This window comes from Heterodontus francisci, chromosome 37, assembly GCF_036365525.1.
Source record: "Heterodontus francisci isolate sHetFra1 chromosome 37, sHetFra1.hap1, whole genome shotgun sequence".
Lineage (NCBI taxonomy): Eukaryota > Metazoa > Chordata > Chondrichthyes > Heterodontiformes > Heterodontidae > Heterodontus > Heterodontus francisci.
In genome coordinates, this window is record NC_090407.1 from 4,044,078 (window position 1) to 4,069,680 (window position 25,603).

At 41.7% G+C, this 25,603-nt stretch overlaps 1 protein-coding gene across 2 annotated transcripts in view; it reads left to right on the forward strand.

Annotated features, from left to right (window-relative positions):
- Nucleotides 1-25,603, forward strand: part of LOC137351958 (guanine nucleotide-binding protein G(I)/G(S)/G(T) subunit beta-1) — a 79,204-nt gene that overhangs the window by 39,295 nt on the left and 14,306 nt on the right. For both annotated transcript variants that reach the window (XM_068016860.1, XM_068016861.1), the window contains exons 2-5: nt 1,621-1,728; nt 5,290-5,328; nt 7,918-8,024; nt 10,523-10,586. In XM_068016860.1, the coding sequence (XP_067872961.1) occupies nt 1,672-1,728; nt 5,290-5,328; nt 7,918-8,024; nt 10,523-10,586 (267 nt within the window). In that variant the 5' untranslated portion in view covers nt 1,621-1,671. The remainder of the gene's footprint in view (nt 1-1,620; nt 1,729-5,289; nt 5,329-7,917; nt 8,025-10,522; nt 10,587-25,603) is intronic.

The following is a 25,603-nucleotide window of genomic DNA, read 5'->3' on the forward strand; positions in this document are numbered from 1 at the left end:
TACTAAAGCTGTCTAGTTGCATCAGCTACTGAGGAGAAAGTTACAGCTACACTGTAAGTGAGTAAATTAGTGTGATTAAAATGATATAGAGGTCATTCATTACACTGAGCAGTAAATAGTACTGACAGCCCTATAGCTTAGATCTTATTCTGATAGCATTAACCCTGGCATATTTTTTCATAAAAAGATTAAAGGATTTGGTGTCATTGCCAATCCACAAACCCAGTTTAGGAGAATGGGCCAATCAACATGCAGGTTAGAAGCCATTTTGCAGTTGGGACTTAATACTGCTACAGTACTGATCCAGCTATTCACCAAATAAAAGTGGCATCTTGGTGAGTTGGGCAAGTAAGTTTTGTCAGCCATAGATGCATTTAAGTTCCTATTGTAAAGTTTCATCTGTAGTAACAAAAATACAGAATTATTCAATGAGATTTTAAAAACAAGTGCTTAACATTTTGCTTAAATTGCCAGTTTGTTTTTTTAACTGCAAGACAGTCTTAACAGTTGAGAAGTTCAGTTGGTCAGTTCACTTCTATAGTTTAGATTTTTGAAGAAACCCTTCAAAGTGGATGGCCTTGTAACAAAAAAGTGTAGTATCCAAATAAGTCCCGTTGGAGCTGTGCACATGACTTAGCCATTGTATTTTTAATGTACTTAGTGGCAGAATTAGTTGGGACAATCATTTCAGCTCATAGAACCTGATTTGTCAATGTCTCTGAAATGCCAAGTAGATTCTCTGCTCGTGTTCTAGTAGAGGAAAAGAAACAAGCAAAAGTGACTTTCATATTTCTGGTTTCTCAGAAAATAACATCTCAAGTAATTTCACCTCTAGCTATGAATGAAACCTGGCCATTGTTCCATCTAAATGCCAGCTTTCTATTGGCTTAACATGGAGAGGGGCAGTGGTGTAAATGTAAATTGAGTTGTCCTGTGGCAGTAACTGGATTTGGGTCATGGATTGTGGTAGGTTTGTATAATCAGCAGGTTTTTGTTAAACCGATTTGGCTTAGCAGCGGAATCAACAACACTGAGCCTGAGTGAATTATACTGCTGTGAAAGACGCAGCCATACACACCTAGCAAATGGACTAGACTGTAGGAAAGTGTTGAACCATTAGGACAAGCTGACATTTAGAAACTGAAAAGAATTGTAAGTATATAACAACTGAAAAATTTTGAAGATTTCCTGGTTCAGACAGCGCTGCTGATGGAGATTATCTGTCTTCCCCTCAGTACTAAGAGCATTTAAAAGAAAAACAGAAATATGTAACTTTGGAAAGCTGTTATATCTGTAAATTGTGTATTTTTGTTAATCTGTTTGATTTATATAAATATATTATCGAGACGCTAGAAAAATGCGGAATAAGATTTTATAAGTTCATTCTGTTAAAATGTTTTGAAATTTTGATCACAGTTTGCATACATTTTCCTTAATTTTTGCTGATGACTAAAAGTAATGCACCTTTCAAAAAAAATCAGTTTTGCAGTTCTTTGTCTTTATTGTGTTAACTCCTCCTACATTTTAGCTACATTAGGAGTTCTGGCAAGTACTTTTTTTCTCCAGTCTGTTTGATCATTGACAGAGTATGTGACATGCTACTGTTTGTTTGTTTTTTAGATATCGGAGTGATCCAGTGGAGGCAATAAAGCACAAATTTAGTACAGGAAAATGAGTGAGCTGGATCAGTTACGTCAGGAGGCCGAGCAATTGAAGAATCAGATCCGAGTGAGTATTACAGCAGCTGGCCCACACTTGCAGAACAAAAATTACATTTTAGTTTGGTCTGAATTCACAAGTAGGCAGATTTTTAAAAGTTAAACTTGAAAGGAATGACTGCATTGATCAGTACACTGCAGATTGTGGGTTTGACTGCAATTTCCTTTATAGCATGTTCAGCTGGCATGTTTTCGTTTGGGGAGGTAGGGGTGGAAGTGAAAGAAATGTGTTTCTGGCCTACTCTTGCATTGTGATCGGCCTGTAGGGATATTATTTGGTGGGGCTGATTAGCTAGTTTTTTAAATCTGCACCCTGCAATTTAAACCCCCTTCCCCAAAATTGTGCACCAGTGCTTTAATTGCAATTATTCAACCAAGGGTAAGCAAGTCAGGACTCTCCAGGGGTTCAGGATACTGAATGTCAGCATTTCTTTGTTCCTGACTCTCTCATTTTTATGAATGTACAATGCCAGCTTAGGAACCAGTGTTCCTGAACACTCCGGTTTGGAACCTATCAAAGACCTGTTGAATGTTATGAACATATGAATTAGGAGCAAGAGTGGGCCACTTGGCCCCTCTAGCCTTCTCTGCCATTCAATAAGATCATGGTTGATCTGATTGTAACTTCGACTCCACATTCCCACCTACCTCTGATAACCATTCATCCCCTTGCTTATCAAGAATCTATCTACCTCTGCCTTAAAGATATTAAAATATTCTGCTTCCACTGCCTCTTGAGGAAGAGTGTTCCAAAGACACTCAACCCTGAGAAAAAATTTCTCCTCATCTCTGTCTTAACTGGGCGACCCCTTATTTTTAAATTGTGACCCCCTAGTTACAGATTCTCCCACAAGGGGAAACATCCTTTCCACATCCACCCTGTCAAGACCCCTCTGGATCTTATGTTTCAATCAAGTTGCCTCTTACTCTTCTAAACTCCAGCGGATGCAAGCTTAGCCTGTCCAGCCTTCCCTCATAAGGCAACCCACCCATTCCAGGTATTAGTCTATTATTGCAGGTCAGAGAATTTCAGACATTTGATTTCTACCTCGAATGGGGACCATTAGACTGTGAAAATGTAGCTTTGGCTTTGAGCAAAAAGTTTCATGGGCCTCATTAACTGCAAAACATGCTTACCTGGTTGGCAGCTGACTTCCCTGTGGTGTCATGCACATGGTACAAATTACCTATCACAGCAAAGATTTCATTGCTGAATGGGTGAAGAATCTAAACACATCGGTACCGTGCAGCTGCGGATGTTGGTGAAATCTGTGGTGCAATGTACCTAAACTGGTTCAGCTGCTTATGTACATAAATGCCTTTACGTATTAGATAGCATTTATAGTGCCGAAACAGGTTCAGCCCAACTTGTCTGCTGGTATGTTTTTTAAATATTTGTTCCTGGGATGTGAATGTTACTGGCAAGGCCAGCATTTGTTGCCCATCTGTAATTACCCTTGTGAAGTTGATGTTGAGCTGCCGCCTTGAACTGCTGCAGGCCATGTGTAAGTGCACCCACAGTGTCTTTAGGAAGGGAGTTCCAGGTTTTTGACCCAGTGACAGTGAATCAACAAAGGCACAGTTCCAAGTCGGGATGGTTTGGCTTTGGATGGGAACTTGCAGGTGGTGATGCTTCCATGTGTCTGCTGCCTTTATCCTTCTAGGTGATTGAGGTCACTCCACGCGCTCCTCCCACCCTAGTAGTTTCAGAATGCTTCACAATTTTTTTTTTGAAGTGCACTGATTATTATGTAGCCAGGAACAAACTGATATAAAAAAAATGCCAAGCAAGACAGTTTCTCCAGTTGGTTAAGGTCCTTCAGAAAAAATTGAGTAAGTGTGAGCCATTTAAAAAGAAGTGCTTAAGGTGAAGGTGTTACAGTTGGGAAAAGAAGCTCTTCTCATCTCAAGCATCTGGTGTCTACATTATGCAACATGCATTGGCCCCAAAGCACTCTGCTGCATCTATGTGGCATTTTTTCCCACCTCGCGTACAAGCCATCCTGTGGCCTCTCCAAGTCAATTTGCTGTAACTTAGGGCAGACTCATGCTGTAGGCCCATAACCCCAATTGCTATATTGAGATTACCAAGCAACCATCAGGCAGAGGAGATTTTAATTTCATCAATCTGGCTTGTATTTGTACTCGGGACCCAGACATGAATAGCCAGTGCCAAATGTTCTCTGCCTCCCAGTCCAGCTGGATAGCTTTTAAGATGAACCAACTAAGTTTGCAACCCATTCTTGATACAAGAATTCAATTCAGATACATAATTTGATGAAGGGGGTATGTCGGATAAGATAGGTTCAACTTGGAAGGGTTGAGCTACCAGTAAAGGTCTGCTATTTGGACTCCTGTTGGCTGTATATTTTCGCCAGGACATGAAGGAAAGTGCCTGAGATGATTTACTCAGTGGAAGTTGTTCTTGGGTTTCCCTTTTTGACACAATGTTATAGTTGGGAGAAAAGAGAAAACCATTGAAGGTAGAATCAGAAGGCAAGGGCAATACCTCATCTGAGTTCACAAGACTGGTGCTGCCAGCTAGCGATTGGATAAGTTGGTGCAGTGTCATTTTGAAACACAGAAAAATAGGTTACATTTCTGGGTTTTTTTTCTGGTATCATGGGTCTCAAGGTTTTTTCACAAGTGTAAAGGATTAAAATTAAATTAATGGATAATTGAGCTCTTAAAGTCAAACACTACAAGTTTTTCATTTTCCAATGAGAGATATAAGATCTCTAAAATCTTGTAAGAATTTCCTCTATTAGTCTGAGAAAGTAAAGCCTGTTTTTATATATTGGAAAAGTATGCAGACGCAGAGTCATTAAGTAATAGTTTTATCAAACATAAAGTGTTTTTAACCCTGCTTTTTAGTGAAGAAGTTGGTGGGTTTTTGAAGTCATTTGAAACTACAGAAGAGGACTACTATCATTTCTGGTAATTGTATATCTTGGGAGTAAGCACAACTAAACTAAATGAAATAACTGGCCTGATAAATTTGTGTGCCAGGCAATTAAAGCATCATTTTACTGAGCTCAAACTAGAGTGATCAACATTAGTGTATTCCTACTTGTGTTTCACTTTTGAGCGGCTGTTCAAAACTTATTGCTGTTCTGTGAACGCTTTCAGATTAAGCAGGGTACAGTAGACTGGTGGTTATAGCACTGAACAGCAACTGGACAGAAGTCATGAATTCAAATCCCATCACAGCAAGTTGTGAAATTGAATTCAATACATCTTGGCCTAGATCCAAAAGATGACCTTGAAAGCTGCTGGATTTAGAACCCAACTAGTTCATGAATGTCCTGCCACCTATATCTGGTATACCTGGTCAGGCCAATCCCACAAATTGTGTTCTCAATGTCCTTGGGGCAACTAGGGGTGGGCAGTAAGTGCTGCCTTGCCATTGTCTTCCACATCCCAATGAATTAAAAGGATCAAAATTGACTAATGGAAAAGTTTTTGAAAGGGATAAAGTATTAGAATTGCATTAATGCTCTTTAGGCTATCGATCTTTCTGGATGGGCTTATATTGGAAGCACATTTTTATTGTTTCGCTTTTCCTTTTTAGGATGCCAGGAAAGCATGTGCAGATGCCACTCTGGCCCAGGTAAGGATATAGTTAGTGATGGCATACTCAGATTTAGATTTTTTTTTTGCAAGTTTTTCCATTTTTTCATATTTTAAGTATTTAAAAGCTTCAGAAAATATACCTGTTCAAGAAAGGGAAAGGGTAACTGCAAGATGATAGTCGTTCATCAGTTGTGGGTAATTAAGTCCATAAATTAATGCATGCTTAGATATAGGCTTGTCGGGCCATCAGTATGCAGTTGTAAAGGGTGGGTTGTGTTTGGCCAATTTAATTGATTTTGTTTTGGTTGAGATAATTGGAATACGAATTGACAAAGGGAATGCTGTGAATGTATATGGATTTTCGAAAAGTATTTGATTTGTGGAAGAAACTTGTAAAAAGTAACACGTGGTATTTAAGAGAATGCTACAGCAGTAGCAAATAGTTGAAAGGCAGAAAATAGGTGTAAATGCATTTTTAACAAATTGGGGTCTGTCCTGCAACCCTGTCCAATTGTCCTGTTTGTATAAATGATTTGGGCGTAGGCAGAGGAGAACTAACATTGAAATTTGGGTAGCACCAAACTAGAGAGCATTGCAAGCTGACAGGAAGAATTCGGGGATCTGCAGGAAGATATAAACAGGTTAGTGAAGTAGGCTTGTGACCAATGCAGTTCATTGAAGAGAAATGTGACAGTACATCTGGGCAGAGGGGGAAAAGAACAGTGAAAGAATATATATGTAAATATATATAAAATATGATGTAGAGAATAGATATTTTGCAGATATAACTTCAAAAGTGGTGGTACAGGTAAAATGGGGCATTAAAAAGCCAATGGCATTCTGTGTTTTAAATATAAAGGATTTACGACAAGTGGTTGATGCATTCTACAAGACATTGAGACCTTGATGTTTGCAGTTCTAGGCATCTCATTAGAGGAACAATATTAGTTATGTGAAGAACTTTATCAGGAATTGAAGGTCATAGTGATGAAGAAAACAAAAGGAACATTTTTAATTGGAAATGGAAGGTTAAGGGGTAGTGATCTATTAGTTCTGAAGACTATTAAGTTTTGAGAAGGTAATTATGAAATAATGGGATTTGTAATGAGTCATTTTAAAAACAAGGTTATCTCTAGAATAGTGAAGGGGGATATAAGAATTTATTTTCTTTCTTGGCACGATTCTTGTCAAAAAGTGTAACAAAGATTAACATTTCAAAGAAAACAAAATAAGTATTTAAAAGAGAGAGAGGATTGGAGTGACTTTTATCTTCAGTTGGAGAGCTAACATATCTGTAATGGTCCAAACTACAATCTGTTGAGTAACTTCTGTGATTCTATAAATATAACAGTTTTGGATGAATTTCTGTAATCTATAATGTGGAGATATTATGGTCATTGAAATGTTTGTATCCCCTTTTTTTAAGGCTTTTTTAAAATGTTGACTCAAACTTAGAATACAAGTCAGCAAACAATTTAATGGCTGAGTTCACATTAACAAAGATGATTAGATTCACCTGTTTCAACCTTCAGACAACAAACTTTTCTTTTTATTTCTACTGTTGGATTTTAATTTCCATCCTAGATGTGCTATAATGTGGCAGGAAAATTCAAACAAAAAGATATCTTAAGTAATTGCAATTAAATTAGTTTTTCTTTTCATCTTGGAGTGAGACACAGTCCTAACATGATTGTTGCCACATGCCAGCACTTTGGCTCAGGATTGATTCATGTTATAACTGGTCTGTAGAGTTTTTATATAAACTTAATTCTGTAATTTGTGCTACAGTCTAATTCAAAGGTTTCACACAAGTTGTTAGAGTAGGATAAGGTTTGTTGTCCGTAGATTTTGGTGAATGCGAAGGATTTAATATAAATATCCTTAAAATTTTTGTAACTAATTTTTAGGCAGGAACTGACCTTCAGTGCATCTAGCCCACTTATCCACAGACATACCACTGGACATGCTGCACAGAAAAGATAAATCACTTGGTGAACTTGGTCATAACTCATGACATCTTTAACTACCAGCCCCTGCATAAATCTCCCACCCCCTTTGTTTCAAAATCAGTGACTAAAATACTTTTTTTTTCTTGTAGCCTTTTAGTTTCTAAGGTTTTTTGCAATTCACTGTTTTTTACATTTTCCCAGTCAGGTTTTTTAAGTTTTCCTGGATCTTTTGCCACTTTTATGTCAAGTAACTAATTATCCCACAACCTTTTAAGCTTTCTGCCTAATACTAAAAGATATAAATCAGGATCTTCTCTGTTGAGCTAACTGATCTCAGCTTGGATAGCAGTGGGGTAATGCATTTGCGGAAGGAGATCCTGAACTAGGGAGAACAGTAGGGAGTCCGTCTGAGTGTCTATTCATAATTACTGGTCAATCATACTTAAAAGAACCTAATGCGACCAATATCACCTTTGATTTATTAACCTGTTGGCTTTCTCTCAATTTGCCAGATTCATAAATATAAATACAAAAGCTTGTTGATTTAGCTACTGAAAAACCTTTCAATACTAGATGTTAGATTTTTAGTTATTGTGATAGTGATTTCTAAACTTTTTATGAAATAATTAATGAGAAAAGTTCTCTGTAAGCTGACATTTTCCTTATTCCCTTTGTAGATCACAGCTAACATTGATCCCGTGGGTCGAATTCAGATGCGTACTAGGCGAACGCTACGAGGCCACCTTGCTAAAATTTATGCAATGCACTGGGGTACTGATTCCAGGTGTGTAATCATTAGTTCTCTTGTTTTCTAAGTGTTTCTATCTATTCTGATGGATAGTGACTGTGTGGAGCAGTAGCATGGGATAAAATAAGTTCATTGGGATTTTTAAAAAAATATTGAGTTAACAAACAGACTAGTCATTGGCACAGTGCCATTTTAAATGGAATTTTGTTTGCTGCTTATATCCCCAGAAGGCTTGTTTTCATTATCTAATGACTCTGGAGAGAAGACCAATGCACAACATAAATAATTGAGTGATATTCGATGAAAACATTGAAATGTTAACTGTATAGTGTTTTTAATACAGTGCAATTAAGGTTTGAAGAATTTATCTAATAGAGCACTGTATTAGTAGTTACTTAGCACTGGATCTGTTCTGCATGAGGGTGTTGACTTTAACCTAATAACATTGTGGAGACTTGTTGGGTTGCTTTCATACTTCTGCATATTTCAATAATGAGTATCAGTATTCTGTCAAACCAGATTTCTTGAAATAGGACAATAAATGGAACAAAAACCAATGTGCCAATAGAAGGTTTAATAATGCAGCACAATTGATTCTTTGATTATATCTTAAGCTTTTCATATTCTGACATTGGAAGGATTTTCATTTTCGACACAAGATGATGCTTCATGCAAAGAAGGGTTAAAGCATCCAGATTTTAGAAGTATGGATGGATAAATGCACAAACCAAGACTTCAGCTAATTAAACTGAAGCAGGTGTGGATTAGACCAATAGGGAAATCTAACTGCTGTGTTATCAGATGCACCTATACCCTTGAGTCCATCAGGGAATGGGCTTGTTCATCTGTAGATGAGCCATATGACCCATCATTTCTGCAACTTTGTCAAACAGGCAAAATAAACTTCTCCCTTTGTTCATCAGACATGTGCATTTATATAGTTTAGATATTTGTCCCTTGGCCATCCACTTAAAAGTTAAATGTAATTCCATAAGAGATGTATTTATTGTTTCCAAAATGTTTACTACTAAATCAAGCTTGCTTTTTGCAACACAAATTTTAGTAAACATTCCATTGTTTCTTCTATGCGAGTGAAGCATTTACTCAGCAAAGCCCTCCTGCACTTAGTCAGGTGGCTTGCTGTTTACCATTTCTTCCAGCTGTTGTTTACGGCTATGTTTCATGAAAATAATTGCACGCAAAGTTTGTTATATTTATGGAATGGGATATTAAATTTGATAGTTACAGGCCACTGTAGCTTTAAATCTCATGTGGAAGTATACATGTTTATAAAACATCCTAATTGCAGAATATAGTAGCAGTATATCTTTGAAGAAGCACTCTAATTTGATGCATTGTATTTGAAGATTAAATTTTAGAATATTTGTCCCATAACAGCAACAATATGCAGAAAGCTAAATTGCATATTGATTAGATTAATGTGACTTATCAAAGTGCTTGTAACTAAAATATAATTAAAATAAACTGCCCTAAAGAGAAGTACCAAAAATTAGAGTTGTATATTTTGCTTTAGCCCCTGTTTAGTTCCATTCTAAAATTGATATCAGCTAACTGTAAGATCAGGCAAAAGCATACAAAGACAATTAGTTTTAATCATTTAGATTTCAGTGTTGCAGACCTTCGTAGTTATTGCTCCGTTATTAAACCCTTGATAATTAATGACGTACAAAGGAAAATCTCAGGTGTGTATAGCTGCACTTGTTAAGAGACCCGTTTATTACTATGAAAATGTGGAGAAAAATTAACTTCACTGTTGTATCTGTATTACAAAATTTTAAAATGTAATTGTGCCTAGTACTGTTCAATGACAGTCACTTCAATTTCTATAATTGCACTGCCACCTGATTACCACATACAATAATGCACCAAGTTAAAGTTGACTAATCCCACTAGGTATGTGACATAAATGGGTCCATTTATTTACATTCCTAAAGTGTAATGTAATGTTTATCTCCCAAAACATTAAACTGTGAATTAAAATTTACTTTAAAAAAAAGAGTAAGAACCATCTTTTATAATGAAGTATATTTATAAAGGTTTGGTATTGAAATTTCTCAAATCAAGCAATGCAGAAACCCAGCATGCAGTTTTCTGCATTAAATCTGAAATGTTTAGTCAAGAAATTCCATTTTAAATAATTTTAGTATTTCGCTGAACTTGGTTTAGTGCATATGATGAGCGGCGAAATCTTATAGTCATTTTGAGAGAGATGAGTAATGCTTTAATCTGATTGAGGTAAAATCAGATGCAAACCTTGTTCTTTGCCTATGTTTAACCACATGGTAGTTGAATGTTTTGGGGAATACAGTTTGCTTGTATTTGTCATGTGCAGCATACACCTGTGGGTATTAATTTCTGTAAACTCGTGCCTTATAAACTTGTTTCTAGGTATACATGAAGTGTCAAAATACTTGAATATATTTTAGAATTTAAAGATCACTTTTGAACTGTTGTGGGTGGACTTATTCCAGATAATTCTGAAAGTGGTATCAGCTGTATTTTTCTCCCTATAGACTGCTAGTCAGTGCCTCCCAGGATGGGAAGTTGATCATCTGGGATAGCTACACCACAAACAAGGTGAGTACAGTCTGAATTTTGGAATCGAATTTGGCTCAAAAGTTTCCATAGCTACATTTAACACTACAAACAAGCATTCAAAATATACCCACAGCACCTTGAACACTAATTTTATTTAGCCTCTGCACTTGATCCCCTTGGACCGCAGTAATTATATAACTTAAATATTTGTAAAATTATCTCTAGCTCTGGATAAAAGCATCACCAGGTATATAAGTAAACTATATATGCAGGGTAATGATTAATCCCAATCTAGAAACGCTAAACTGACCTGTGTGCCTAGTTTAGGGAAGGAGCAAAATCTGTCATAATTCCCACCCCTGATGGCTGTAAATGAATGTCAGGTGGTGACCGATCAGGCTCAGTTGCGCCTTCCACGGTCAGGAAAACTACTGACGACCTTTGCTGCCTTTTATACAAATAGTCTTTTGTGAGGTACAGAAGGGTTTTTGACATCATATATTGAGAAAGTGATTATAAGCGTGAGCTATAACTTTATGCTTGATAATTCCCTCATTAAAATACAACATAGTGCAGAAAAGTTATATTTTGAAATATTATATTTTAATTGCACGTATAAACAGCTGCAGACCTGAACTGTATCAGTAGTTATATGTGTAGTGTTTTCAGAAGGTGCACAGAAGTATTGAAATGTTCAGAATCTGTTCACTGACTAACGAGTTGCCATAGTCAGCTGGAAATTCTCGATGTGATGCACAGTCGCACTTTCCATAAAGACTGGTTCACCTGTAGTACAGGAGGATGATGCTGAAGTGGAGTTAACAAACACAACATTGACACTATATATGGCTATTCTCTCATACAGCCACTATTAATGCCTTGTGTTATAAGTCACCAAATCACCTGAATTATTAAACTAGATTTACTTTACTCTGTAATAAGTCTATTAACCATTTTGTCTTTTAAAACTCTGGACTTTGCATTCAAAAATAATTTACTGATGCTGCAAAAATATGACTGCTAAATGTTATTAAAAGACATTGCAAAAATTAAATGCTTTCAGCTGGGAGACACACCAAACCCATCATATTCACTCCGACTACGTATTTTTGAAAGTTGTATAGTGACATCTCTGCTTTCACGTCAATCAGTTTCTGCTTCCCCTGTTTTCCCTTGCTTAGGAAGCTAAACCTTCCTCCCTTAAACCCCATCAGATTTCCCCTGCCCAAGCCCTAAACCCACACTTTTCTCTTGTTTCTCTGTCACCCCTAATGTGCTCTCCAAGTGCGTCTTAGCGATGAAATATGTTTCCTGCTCCCAATGCCACTAAACTGCTAAATATCCAACTTCCCTTGCAAGCCTCTATGCTACCTGATGTAAATAGTTCCCTTGTCTCAGATAGTGTCCCCTCCCTTTCAAAGCTGCTGTTACCACCTCCCTTTCAAAACAAATGATTACATCCATCCTTGCAAACTATCGCCCGATCTCCAACCTCTTTCCTTTCCAAAGTTGTTAAATGTATTGTCGCTTTCCAGGTTAGTGCCCATCTTTCTTGCAACTCTCTCAAATCTTTCGAATCATGTCTCCGACCCTGTCACAGAACTGAACCAGCCCTAATCAAGGTCACAGATGTCATCTTTTATGGTTGTTATATTGCATTTTTCCTCCTGATCCTCTCTGCAGGCATCAAATTAATAAAACTAGAAAGGTGGTTCGACCGTGGCTTACAAAAGAAATTAGGGATTGTATTAGATCCAAAGAGTTCGTGCATAAAATTGCCAGAAAAAGCAGCACGTCTGAGGATTGGGAGCAGTTTAGAATTCAGCAAAGGAGGACAAAGAGGTTGATTAAGTGGGGGGGGGGGGGGTGGAATAGAGTATGAGTAAACTTGCAGGGACCATAAAAACTGACTGTAAAAGCTTCTATAAATATGTGAAGAGAAAAAAAAAGTGAAGACAAATGTAGGTCCCTTACAGTCAGAAATGAGGGAAGTTATAATGGGGAACAAAGAAATGGCAGAACAGTTAAACACATACTTTGGTTCTGTCTTCACAAAGGAGGACACAAATAACCTCCCAGAAATGTTAGGGAATCAAGGGTCTAATGAGAGGGAGAAACTGAAGGAAATCCGTATTAGTAAAAAAAAAAATAGTGCTAGGGAAATTAATGGGGTTAAAGGCTGACAAATCCCCAAGGCCTGATAATCTACACTAAAGGAAGTGGCCCTGGAAATAGTGGATGCATTGGTGGTCATCTTCCAAAATTCTATAGACTCTGGAGCAGTTCCTACAGATTGGAGGGTGGCAAATGTAACCTCACTATTTAAAAAACGAGGGAGAGAGAAAACAGGGAATTACAGACCAGTTAGCCTTACATCAGTAGTGGGGAAAATGCTAGAGCCTATTGTAAAGGATGTGATAGAACACCTGGAAAGCATAAATGGGATTGGACAAAGTCAGCATGGGTTTACGAAAGGGAAATCATGCTTAACAAACCTAAATGGAGTTTGTTGAGGAAGTAGCTAGTAAAATAGATAAGGAAGAACCAGTGGATGTGGTGTATTTGGATTTTCAGAAGGCTTTTGATCAGGTCCCACATAAGAGGCTGGTGTGCAAAATTAAAGCACATGGGATTGGGGGTAATATACTGGCATGGATTGAGAATTGGTTGACAGACAGGAAACGGTAAGAATAAACGGGTCTTTTTCCGGGTGGCAGGCAGTGACTAGTGGGGTACCGCCTTGATCAGTGCTTGGGCGCCAGATATTCACAAGGTACAGTGGCGCAGTGGTTAGCACCGCAGCCTCACAGCTCCAGCGACCCGGATTCAATTCTGGGTGCTGCCTGTGTGGAGTTTGCAAGTTCTCCCTGTGTCTGCGTGGGTTTTCTCCGGGTGCTCCAGTTTCCTCCCACATGCCAAAGACTTGCAGGTTGATAGGTAAATTGGCCATTATAAATTGCCCCTAGTATAGGTAGGTGGTAGGGAAATATAGGAACAGGCGGGGATGTGGTAGGAATATGGAATTAGTGTAGGATTAGTATAAATGGGTGGCTGATGGTTGACACAGACTCGGGCCGAAGGGTCTGTTTCAGTGCTGTATCTCTAAATCTAAATCTAATCTTGCGTGAGGGAACTAAGTGTAACATTTCCAAGTTTGCAGACGAGACAAAGGTGGGGGAGAATGAAATGTGAGGCGGATGCAAAGAGGCTCCAGTGTGATTTGGACAAGTTGAGTGAGTGAGCAAATGCATGGCAGATGCAGTATAACATGGATAAATGTGATATCCACTTTGGTTGTAAAATCAGAAAGGCAGATTATCTGAATGGTGATAGATTGGGAAAGGGGGCGGTGCAACGAGACCTGAGTGTCCTTGTACACCACTTGCTGAAAGCAAGCATTCAGGTGCAGCAAGCAGTTAGGAAGGCAATTGGTATGTTGGCTTTCATTGCAAGAGGATTTGAGTACAGGAGCAAGGACGTCTTACTGCAATTATACAGGGCCTTGGTGAGACCACACCTTGTGTTTTGGTCTCCTTATCTGAGGAAGGATGTTATTGTCTTGGAGGGAGTGCGAAGAAGATTTATTAGGCTGATTCCTGGGTTTGCAGGATTGACGTATGAGGAGAGATTGTGTCGACCAGGCCTATATTCACTAGAGTTTAGAAGAATGAGAGGAGATCTCATTGAAACCTATAAAATTCTAACAGGACTAGACAGGCCTGATGCAGGGAGAATGTTCCCGATGGCTGGGGAGTCCAGAACCAGGGGTCACAGTCTCAGGATACGTGGTATGTCATTTAGAACTGAGATGAGAAATTTCTTCACTAAGAGGGTGGTGAACTTGTGGAATTCTCTAGAGACCACTGCGGCGCAGTGGTTAGCACCGCATCCTCACAGCTCCAGGGACCCGGGTTTGATTCTGGGTACTGCCTGTGCGGAGTTTGCAAGTTCTCCCTGTGACCGTGTGGGTTTTCGCAGGGTGCTCCTGTTTCCTCCCACAGCCAAAGACTTGCAGGTTAATAGATAAATTAGCCATTGTAAATTGCCCCTAGTGTAGGTCAGTGGTAGGGAATATGGGATTGTTGCAGGGTTAGTATAAATGGGTGGTTGTTGGTCGGCACAGACTCGGTGGGCCGAAGGGCCTGTTTCAGTGCTGTATCCCTAAATAAGATTTTAAAAAATATTCAAGAAGGAGATAGATATCTTAATGCCAAAGGGATCAAGGGATATGGGGAGAAATCGGGAACAGGGTACTGAGTTAGGCGATCAGCCATGATCTTTTTTGAATGGCGGAGAAGGGCCGAATGGCCTACTATTTTCTACATTTCTATGTTTTCTATTAGCAGGGTTGACTGCACCCTCCCTTTACAATGCCTCTTCGTTGTTCTACCCTTACTTGTTTCCACTCTTGCTTATCCAACTGTGGCCACAGAATTGCAAGCAGTCGTGTTTCTTCCCCGAAGCATGTATTCTTGGTCCCCCTCTCTCCAGTTAAACATTAGGAAAACTGAAGATCATTTTTGGTCCCTGCCTCAAACACACTACCCATGCCAATCATTCCCTCATCCCTTTCCCCTTGCACCAGTCAGCCCTCAACCACCTTTAATGGCCTGCTGCACCTTATTGAATTTTTTGAGGAGGTAACTGAGAGAGGCTAGACAACGGTAGTGCAGTAGATATAATTTTATCTGGATTTTCAAAACTTCTTTACTAAGGTGTCCCATATTAGATTGATTAATTAAGGTCAGAGAATGCAGAGTCAGTGGACAAGTGGCAGAATAATTTGCTACCTGGCTTTAAGACAGAAAGCAGAGAGTGAGAGTAAAGGGTAATTATTCAGAGTGTAAGAAGGTGGGAAGTGGTGTTCCACAATGATCAGTCCTGGGACCACTGCTGTGCACAGTTTACATTAACGATTTGGACTTTGGAATCAACAAAATTTCTAATTTGCAGCTGACACCAAATTAGATGGGGATAGTCGATTTTGAGGACCACTGCAACAAATTACAGGAGGACATTAATAACCTTGCAGAATAGGCAAATGAAGTTCAACACCGATAAATGTGAGGTAGTACATTTTGGGAAGAAGAATAGGGAGGTCATATTACTTGAAAGGTGCAAGTGTAACTGGAGTAGAGCAAGTAAGGCTATTAAAAAGGAAACCAAGCACTAGGCTTTATTTCTAGAGGGATAGAATTGAAAAGTAGGGAAGTTATGCTAAACCTTTATTGAACCTTGGTTAGACCACATTGAGTACTGCACGCAGTTCTGTTTGTCATTATTACAAGGATGTAGAGGCATTAGAGAGGATGTGGAGAAGATTTACAAGGATGATACCAGAAATGCATGGGTATGCATATCAGGAAAGGATGAACAGGCAGGGTCTCTTTTTCTCTTGAAAAAGAGAGCTGTGGGTTAGCCTAATAGAGGTGTTTAAAATTGTGAAAGGTTTTGATAGAGGGGATATTATCACTTTTATTCAGGGGATGTGGGCATCACTGTCTATGCCAGCATTTATTGTCCATCCCTAATTGCCCTTGAGAAGGAGGCAGTAAGCTGCCTCCTGAAACCTCTGCAGTCCTTGGTGGTGCAGGTACACCAACAGTGCTATTAGGAAAGGAGTTCCAGGATTTTGACCCAGTGACAGTGAAGGGATGGCAATATAGTTCCAAGTCAGGATGGTATGTGATTTGGAGGGGAACTTGCAGGTGGTGTTCCCGTGCATCTGCTGCCCTTGTCCTTCTAGGTGGTAGAGGTTGTGTGATTGGAAGGTGCTTTTGAAGGAGCCTTGGTGAGTTGTTGCAGTGTATCTCGTAAATGGTACACACTGCTGCCACTGTGCGTTGGTGGTGAAGGGAGTAAATGTTGAAGGTGGTGAATGGGGTGCCAATCAAACAGGCTGCTTTGTCCTGGATGGTATCAAGCTTCTTGAGTGTTGGAGCTGCACCCATCTGCCTTGTAGATTGGGGAATCAGGTGAGTTACTCGCTGCAGAATTCCTAGCCTCTGACCTGCTCTTGTAGCCACAGCATTTATGTGGCTGTTCCAGTTCAGTTTCTGGTCAATGGTGACCTCTATGATGTTGATCGTGGGGGATTCAGCAATGGTAATGCCGTTGAATGTCAAGGGGAGATGGTTAGATCCTCTCTTATTTGAGATGGTCATTGCCTGGCACTTGTGTGGCACGAATGTTAATTGCCATTTATCAGCCCAAGCCTGGATGTTGTCCAGGTCTTGCTGCATATAGACTTGGGCTGCTTCCCTATCTGAGGAGTCGTGAATGGTGTTGAATTTTGGTGTTTGGACCACTTTGGGAAGAGCATAATGAGAGGCCGTCAGTATAAGATGGTCATCAAAAAACTCCAATTGGGAATTCAGAAGAAAGTTTACCCAAAGCATGATGAGAATGTGGAACTCGCTACCACGTGGAATAGTTGAAGCGTATTGTATAGATGCATTTGAGGGGAAACTAGACAAGCATATGAGGATTAAAAACAAGAAATGCTGGAAATACTCAGCAGGTCTGGCAGCATCTGTTGAGAGAGAAGCTGTTAATGTTTCAGGTCAGTGACCCTTCAGAACTGGCAGATATAAGAAATGTAGAAGATTTTAAGCAAGTAAAGCGGGGGTGGGGCAAAAGAGACAAACAAAAATTCCATCTGAGAGAAGAGCAGAACTACTTCAGGGTAGGCATTCCTGGAAGAGAAGTGGCAGTTAATTAAACACTGAAATAAAAGCAAAATACTGCGGATGCTGGAAATCTGAAATAAAAGCATATGAGGGAAAAGAGGGTTATAAGCGATTTAGATGAGAAGGCTTGTATTTCCTTTGTAATACCACAATTCCATCCCCCACCCAGCTGCTGCCAGATGATTTGCAGCTTTAGTGTCCTACTGAACACTCAGCTGAGCATCTGACCCCGTATCCTCCCTGCCACAAAGACTGCTCACGCTAACATCTGTAAAGTAATTCCCCCACACCACCCCCACCCTAGTCGCTCTGCCTCACCCCATCTCCTGCTAAAACACGGATCTGTGCCTGTCCACTCCAAATATGGCTGGGTCAGCTTCCTATACTCCACATTCCTTAATCTTCAGCTCATCCAAAACCCTGCTGCCCTTAACCTATGCTGTATCAAGTATCCATCACCCTGTCCTTCCTGACCTACATTGATCACCAATCCTCCAGTGCTTCCAGTTTAAAATTGTTATCCTCTCATTTAAATCCCTTCATGGCTTTACACCACCCAATCTCTCAATTCCTACAGCGCTACACCCTCCCTGTGCAACCTATTGCTGCCCCCCACCCCAGCCCTCTATGATAATTCCATTCCTCTGACTTCAATTTATTCATGGGATGTGAACATTGCTGGCAAGGCCAGCAGTTATTGCCCATCCCTAATTGCCCTCGAGCAGGTATGGGTGCACCCACAGTGCTGTTGGGAATTTTGACCCAGTGACAGTGAAGGAACAGTGATATAGTTCCAAGTCAGGATGGTGTGTGACTTGGCAGGGAACTTGCAGGTCGTGGTGTTCTCGTATGTCTTCTCTTGTTCTAAGTGGTAGAGGTCATGCGTTTGGGAGGGGCTGTTAAAGGAGCCTTGTTGAGTTGCTGCAGTGCATCTTGTATATCGTACTGCTACCACTGCGCTGGTGGTGGAGAGAGTAAATGTTTAAGGTAGTAGATGGGGTAAAAATAGGGAGAATCACGCGGTAATAGGGGGAACAGAGTGTGTACTCTACTTGTTAGGGCTCCTGCTCAGGGATACGAGCTAACAACCCTACTGCCTTGTGGGTGTCTCAGGAGAGACTAAGGCTAAGGGAGTAAACCCTAACAGAAAATCCGGAGTGGAACCCCTAAGGCATGTGTCACCTTTGGTATGTTTCCGGCAGTTCCTGCAGCCAAACTGGTGCCAACCATCATGCTCTGCACTCCTTTGGACCCCACTAGGAAGGCTGAGAGGGGGGTTTTGATGCTTGGGCAATTCACAATCTCCATACATTCCACCCAGGCATGCATCATGGAAAGGTCTCTCCATAGTCGCCTCACAGCGACCAAAACAACACAGAAGACAGCACTTAGGGGTTTTACGTCCAGCTCAATTGGCATAGAGATTGGGCACCACGGGTTGCCTTTGTCAGTGGGAGAGGTCGTCTCATCTAATTGGACGGCTGTCATCCGCCTCAAACCAGGCAGCCCCCAGCCAGAGAGGTTCTGTCCCGCCACAGTCCACCTGCTTCAATGGGTGCTTGGAGCTCAGGGTCATTGCCTGACAAGTGGACTGTAATACCGCACCAAACAGCATGACAAAAAAAGGAAAGAAGGTACCAGCCCTTCGTTTTGCTCGTTGGAACTGTGTCCTGGCCTGTCGGAAAACCCTACACAAATCGACAACTCTCAAGACTGCCATCATTAAAAACGAGCTCAGTAGACTCAATGTGGACATTGCAGCACTTCAGGAGATACCCCTCCTTGCAAGCAGATCACTAAGGGAGCAAGACTACACCTTCTACTGGCAGGGTAGGGATCCAGAAGAACCAAGACAGCATAGATGGGCTTCGCCATCAGAAACTCTTTGCTCAGCCTGATGGAGCCACCTACAAATGGTTCAGAACAGATACTGTCCATCCGACTGCTCACCGTCTATGCTCCAACACACTGCTCCCCACTTGAAGTTAAAGACCAGTTCTACGAGGAACTCCATTATATAATTAGTAGCATTCCTAATACTGAACATTTGTTTCTGCTGGGGCACTTTTAATGCTAGGGTTGGGGCCGACCATGACTCATAGCCCTCCTGCCTCGGGCAATATGGCATTGGAAGGATGAATGAGAATGGACAGAGACTGCTGGAGTTGTGTACCTATCACAACCTCTGCATCACCAACTCGTTTTTTCATACTAAACCCTGTCACCAGGTTTCATGGAAACACCCAAGATCACGTTGGCACCAGTTGTACCTCATCACAAGGCAAGCCTCCATAAAGTGTGTTCAAATCACGTGCAGCTTCCACAGTGCGGACTGCGACACCGACCACTCCCTGGTGTGCAGCAAAATTAGACTCAAACCAAAGAAGCTACATCACTCCAAGCAGGCTGCCTGTTCATCAATACTACCAGAATTTCTTATCCACAGCTGTTGCAAGTTTCTCAATTCGCTTGAAAAAGCCCTTCAAAACACTCCAGGGGATGCAGAGACCAAGTAGGCCCATATCAGAGACACCATCTATGACTCAGCAATGACCACCTTTGGCAAACGTGAGAAGCAGAATGCAGACTGGTTTCAGTCTCTCTTTGAAGAGAGGCGGCGCAGTGGTTAGCACCGCAGCCTCACAGCTCCAGCGACCCGGGTTCAAATCTGGGTACTGCCTGTGTGGAGTTTGCAAGTTCTCCCTGTGTCTGCGTGGGTTTCCTCCGGGTGCTCCGGTTTCCTCCCACATGCCAAAGACTTGCATGGTGATAGGTTAATTGGCCATTATAAATTGCCCCTAGTATAGGTAGGTGGTAGGGAAATATAGGAACAGGTGGGGATGTGGTAGGAATATGGAATTAGTGTAGGATTAGTATAAGTGGGTGGTTGATGGTCGGCACAGACTCGGTGGGCCGAAGGGCCTGTTTCATGCTGTATCTCTTTAAAAAAAAAAAAGATAGAACCAGTCATAGTCGCTAAGTGCACTGCACTGCTGAACTACAAGAAAGCCCCCAGTGCGTTAACATCCTTAGCACTTAAAGCCGCCAGAAGCGTTGTGCACATGATCACTGGCAACACCTATGCGCTCGTGTTCAGCTGGCCTCTGACACCAGCAACATCAGAGGAATGTATGACGGCATTGAGTGCTTTTGGGACAACCATCAAGGAGATCGCCCCCCTCCCACCCCTCCCCCTCAAGTCTAAATCGGGGAAACAATCACTGAACAAGGCAAGCAAATGGTTCGCTGGGTGGAGCACGACCTAGAACTGTACTCCAGGGAAAAGGATGTCACTGATACTGTCCTCAATGCAGCCGAGTCTTTACCAGTCATCAATGAGCTGGACGAGCAGCCAACAAAATCGGAGCTCAGTAACACCATCGATTCTCTAGCCAGCGGAAAAGCCCCTGGAAAGGACAGCATTACCCCTGAAATAATCGAGTGTGCCAAGCCTGCTATGCACTCAGCACTCCATGAACTGCTTTGCCTGTGCTGGGATGAGGGAGCAGTACCAGAGGACATGCGTGATGCCAATATCATCACCCTCTATAAGAACAAGGGTGATCGCGGTGACTGTAACAACTACCGTGGAATCTCCCTGCTCTGCACATTGGGGAAAGCCTTCGCTTGAGTCATTTTAAACAGATTCCTGAAGCTGGTTGAGTGTGTTTACCCTGAGGCACAGTGCGGCTTTCGAGCAGAGAGATCCACTATTGACATGCTGTTCTCCCTTCACCAGCTGTAGGAGAAATGCCACAAACAACGGATGCCCCTCTATGTTGCCTTCATAGATCTCACCAAAGCCTTTGACCTCGTCAGCAAACGTGGTCCCTTCAGACTACTAGCAAAGATCGGATGTCCACCAAAGCTACTAAGTATCATCACCTCATTCCATGACAATATGAAAGGCACATTTCAGCATAACGGCGCCTCATCAGACCCCGTTCCCATCCTGAGTGGTGTGAAACAAGGCTGTGTTCTCGGGCCCACGCTGTTTGGGATCATCTCTCTCTGCTGCTGCTCTCGCTCGTTTACGTCTTCTGAAGAAGGAATTTTCCTCCACGCAAGATCAGATGGCAGGTTGTTCAACCTTGCCCGTCTTAGAGCGAAGACCAAAGTACAGAAAGTCCTCATCAGGGAACTCCTCTTTGCTGACAATGCTGCATTAACATCCCACATGGAAGAGTGTCTGCAGAGACTCCAACAGGCTTGCGGCTGCCTGCAACGAATTTGACCGAACCATCAGTTTCAAGAAAACGAACATGGGACAGGACGTCAGAGGTGCTCCATCCATCAATGTCAGTGATCACACCTCGGAAATGGTTCAAGAGTTCACCTACCTGGGCTCAACCTTTACCTGTCTCTCTGTAGAAATCAACAGGTGCATGGGAAAGGCGTCTGCTGCTATTTCCAGACTGGCCAAGAGGGTGTGGGAAAAGGCCATACTGACACGGAACACAAATCCGAGTATCTCCACCACAGATGTCCTCGAGGCAGCCAACAACCCCAGCATGTATGCCCTACTGAGCCAGCGGCGCTTGCGATGGCTTGGCCATGTGAGCCGCATGGAAGATGGCAGGATCCCCAAGGACGTATTGTACAGTGAGCTCATCACTGGTATCAGACCCAACAGCCATCCATGTCTCTGCTTTAAAGATGTTTGCAAACGTGACATGAAGTCCTATGACATTGACCACAAGTCATGGGAGTCAATTGCCAGCGATCACCAGAGCTGGTAGACAGCTATAATGGTGAGGCTGAAGAGCGTCGAGTCGAAGAGACTCAGCAGTTGGCAGGGAAAGAGACTGCAGTGTAAGGAGAGAGCCAACTGTGTAACAGCCCTGACAACCAACTTTACCTGTAGCGCCTGTGGAAGAGTCTGTCACTCTAGAATTGGCCTTGAAAGCCACTCCAGGCGCTGCTGCACAAACCATTGACAATCTCTAGGCGCTTACCCATTGTCTCTCAGACAAGGAGGCCAAAAAGGAAAAAAGGAACCACTGTGCGCCAGTAATAGAGTAAATGTTTAAGGTAGTGGATGGGGTACTGATCAAATGGGCTGCTTTGTCTTGGATGGTGACCTTGTGCCTTGTAGGTAGTGGAGAGACTTTGGGGGGGGTGGTCAGGAGACGAGTTACTCACTGCAGAGTTCCCAGCCTCTGATGTGCCCCTGTAGCCACAGTATTTATATGGTTGATTTAGTTAAGTTTCTGGTCAAAGGTTAAACCCCAGGATGTCAGTGGTGGGGGTTCAGTGATTATGATGCTGATGGTTAGATTCTGTCTTGTTGGAGATGGTCATTGCCTGGTACTCATGATGCAATGTTACTTGCCACTTCTCAGCTCAAGCCTGAATGTCGTCCAGGTCTTGTTGCATGTGGGCATTGACTGCTTCTGTATCTGAGTAGTTGCTAATGGAACTGAGCACTACAATTATCAGCAAACATCCCCACTTTTAACCTTATGTCGGATTGTAGGTCATTGATGAAGCAGCTGAAGACACTGTGCTGAGGAACTCATACAGCATTGTCTTGGGTCTGAGATTGGCTTCCAACAACCACAACCATCTTCCTTTGTGCTACTTGTGACTCCAATCAGTGAAGAGTTTCCCACTTGATTTCCATGGATTTCAACACTTGGTCGGTCATCTCCCTCTGCTTCGCCACTAGTGGTTACATCTTAACACATCCAGGGTCTACATTTGAATTTACTCCCTAAACCCCTCTGGCACTGTGTTCATGAGGCCCTCCTTAAAACCCACTTTTTTGACAACTTTTGGTGACCCCCCCCCCCCCAATGCTTCCTTCACTGGCACACTGTTTGCCTTTGTAAAGTGCTTTGGAATGTTTTTCTTGAAGGCATTATGTAAATGCAGGTAGTTAATTGCTGTAATTGTTTTAAAAATAGAAATTTTTAAACCAAATGGGAGACGGTAAAGTTTGGATATATTAAAAATGCAGGTCCACATGGGATGTTTCTTGAGCTTTGCAAAATAATTTCGATAAAGGGCTTCTAGTTTGTACTTTTTTTTCGTAAGGTCAATCAGATATTCAACATTGGCATTATGACTTCACTGTGCTGCAATAATTAGATCCTGGTGCATCGTACAGAATCAAAGGTCCTCCTTTTGGATCTGTAATGGTTGGCATTTTGATAGTACAATAGCAAATAACCATAAAGTTAAAAGTTAATGAAAAGGTGATTACATGTTCAATTTGTAATGTAATTTGGTCTTGATAGCCATCTGATCAGAAGACTGGCAAAAATACACCTTCCTGGTCTATTGTGTACCTTATTTTTTTCCATACTATTACATTTAAAAGCAGCTTTGAAGATTACATTTATCATGTTGGAGAAGGGCAAAAGTTGCATTGGCGTATATGACTACTATAAGTCAAGCTTTCTTCCGCCTTCCCCTCCAGTGCCCCCACCCCACCTCTCCAGCTGTTCTTCAGATGACAATTTTATTACCTGTGATCTATTTAAAAACAAATTGGCTTCAACTGAAACTCTTGAGACACGTATTTCATTTGTCCTGGTTTCTCTTTAAACGGTTTCCACTGGAAACCAAGTTCTGTCACTCTGGTTCAACTCATGTATACCATTATAAATTTATTGAATTATGGGTCTCTTGTGGTTTTGTTCCTGATGAGTTGGAGGATACAGTGGTTGTTTCTGGTAGATGTATGGCAGTAGCTAAATGGATTGTGTTTTTTCTGATTATTTCATGGAAGTTTTTTTTATTAAGCTGCTTTTGATCTTTTTGACCTCTGGACATTTTCCTATGCTTCATGGATGTATTCACTTTTTATTAGAATCATAGAAAGTTTAAGGCATTGAAAGAGGCCACTTGGCCCATTGCATCTGTGCCAGCCAAAAAATAGTCCCACCTATTCTAATTCCACCTTGCAGCATTTGGTCCCTAGCCCAGCAGATTACGGCACTTGAGGTGCATATCCAGACTCCTTTTGAATGAGTTGAGGGTCTCTGTCTCGACTACCCTTTCAGGCAGTGAGTTCCAGATCCCCACCACCCTCTGGGTAAAGAGGTTTTTCCTCACCTCCCCTTCTAATCTTTCTACCAATCACTGTAAACCTATGCCTCCTCGTCACTAACCTCTCTGCTGAGGTGAATAGACCCTTCACCTCCACTCTATCCAGGCCCCTCAAAATTTTGTGCATTTCAATCAGATCTCCCCTCACCCTTCTCTCTTCCAAGGAGAATAACCCCAGCCAATCCTACCTTAACTCATAGCTGCATTTTCCCAGTCCTGGCATCTTCGTAAATCTCTTCTGTACCCTCTAGTGCAATTAAATCCTTTCTATAATGAGGTAACCAGAACAGCGCACAGTACTCAAGTTGTGGCCAAACCAATGAGTTATAGATTTCCAGCAAAACCTCTCTGCTCTTGTATTCAGTACCTCGGCTAATAAAGGAAAGGATTCCATATGCCTTCCTTACCACCTTATCGACCTGTCCTAACTTCAGGGGTTTAGTTTAGAGATACAGCACTGAAAGAGGCCCTTCGGCCCACCGAGTCTGTGCCGACCATCAACCACCCATTTATACTAATCCTACACTAATCCCATATTCCTACCACATCCCCACCTGTCCCTTTATTTCCCTACCACCTACCTATACTAGGGGCAATTTATAATGGTCAATTTACCTACCAACCTGCAAGTCTTTTGGCTTGTGGGAGGAAACCGGAGCACCCGGAGAAAACCCACGCAGACACAGGGAGAACTTGCAAACTGCACACAGGCAGCACCCAGAATTGAACCCGGGTCGCTGGAGCTGTGAGGCTGCGGTGCTAACCACTGTGCCGCCCATAATGAAGTCTGTGGACATTCACTCCAAGGTCCCGCACTTCCTCTACACCTCTCAGTATTTTCCTGTTAATCGTGTATTCCTTTGCCTTGTTTGATCTCCCCAAATGTATCACCTCACTCTTCTCCATGTTGAATTCCATTTGCCATTTGCCCATCTGATCAGACCATCAGTATCTTCCTGCAACTGTCGTCCTCGCTATCTACCATACGGCCAATCTTTGTGTCATCTGCAAACTTCTTGATCATGCCCCCTTCATTTACATCCAAATCGTTAATATATACCACAAAAAGCAGGGGGTCCAGTACTGTGCCCTGCGGAACCCCACTGGAAACAGCCCTCCAGTCGCTAAAACACCCTTCAACAATTACCCTTTGTTTCTTGCTGTGGAGCCAATTTTGTATCCACCTTGCTACATTTCCCTGATTCCCATGGGATTTTTTTTTAAAAAACCAATCTGCCATGTGGGACTTTGTCAAAAGCCTTGCAAAATCCATGTAGATCACATCAACTGCAGTACCCTCATCTATCTATCTTT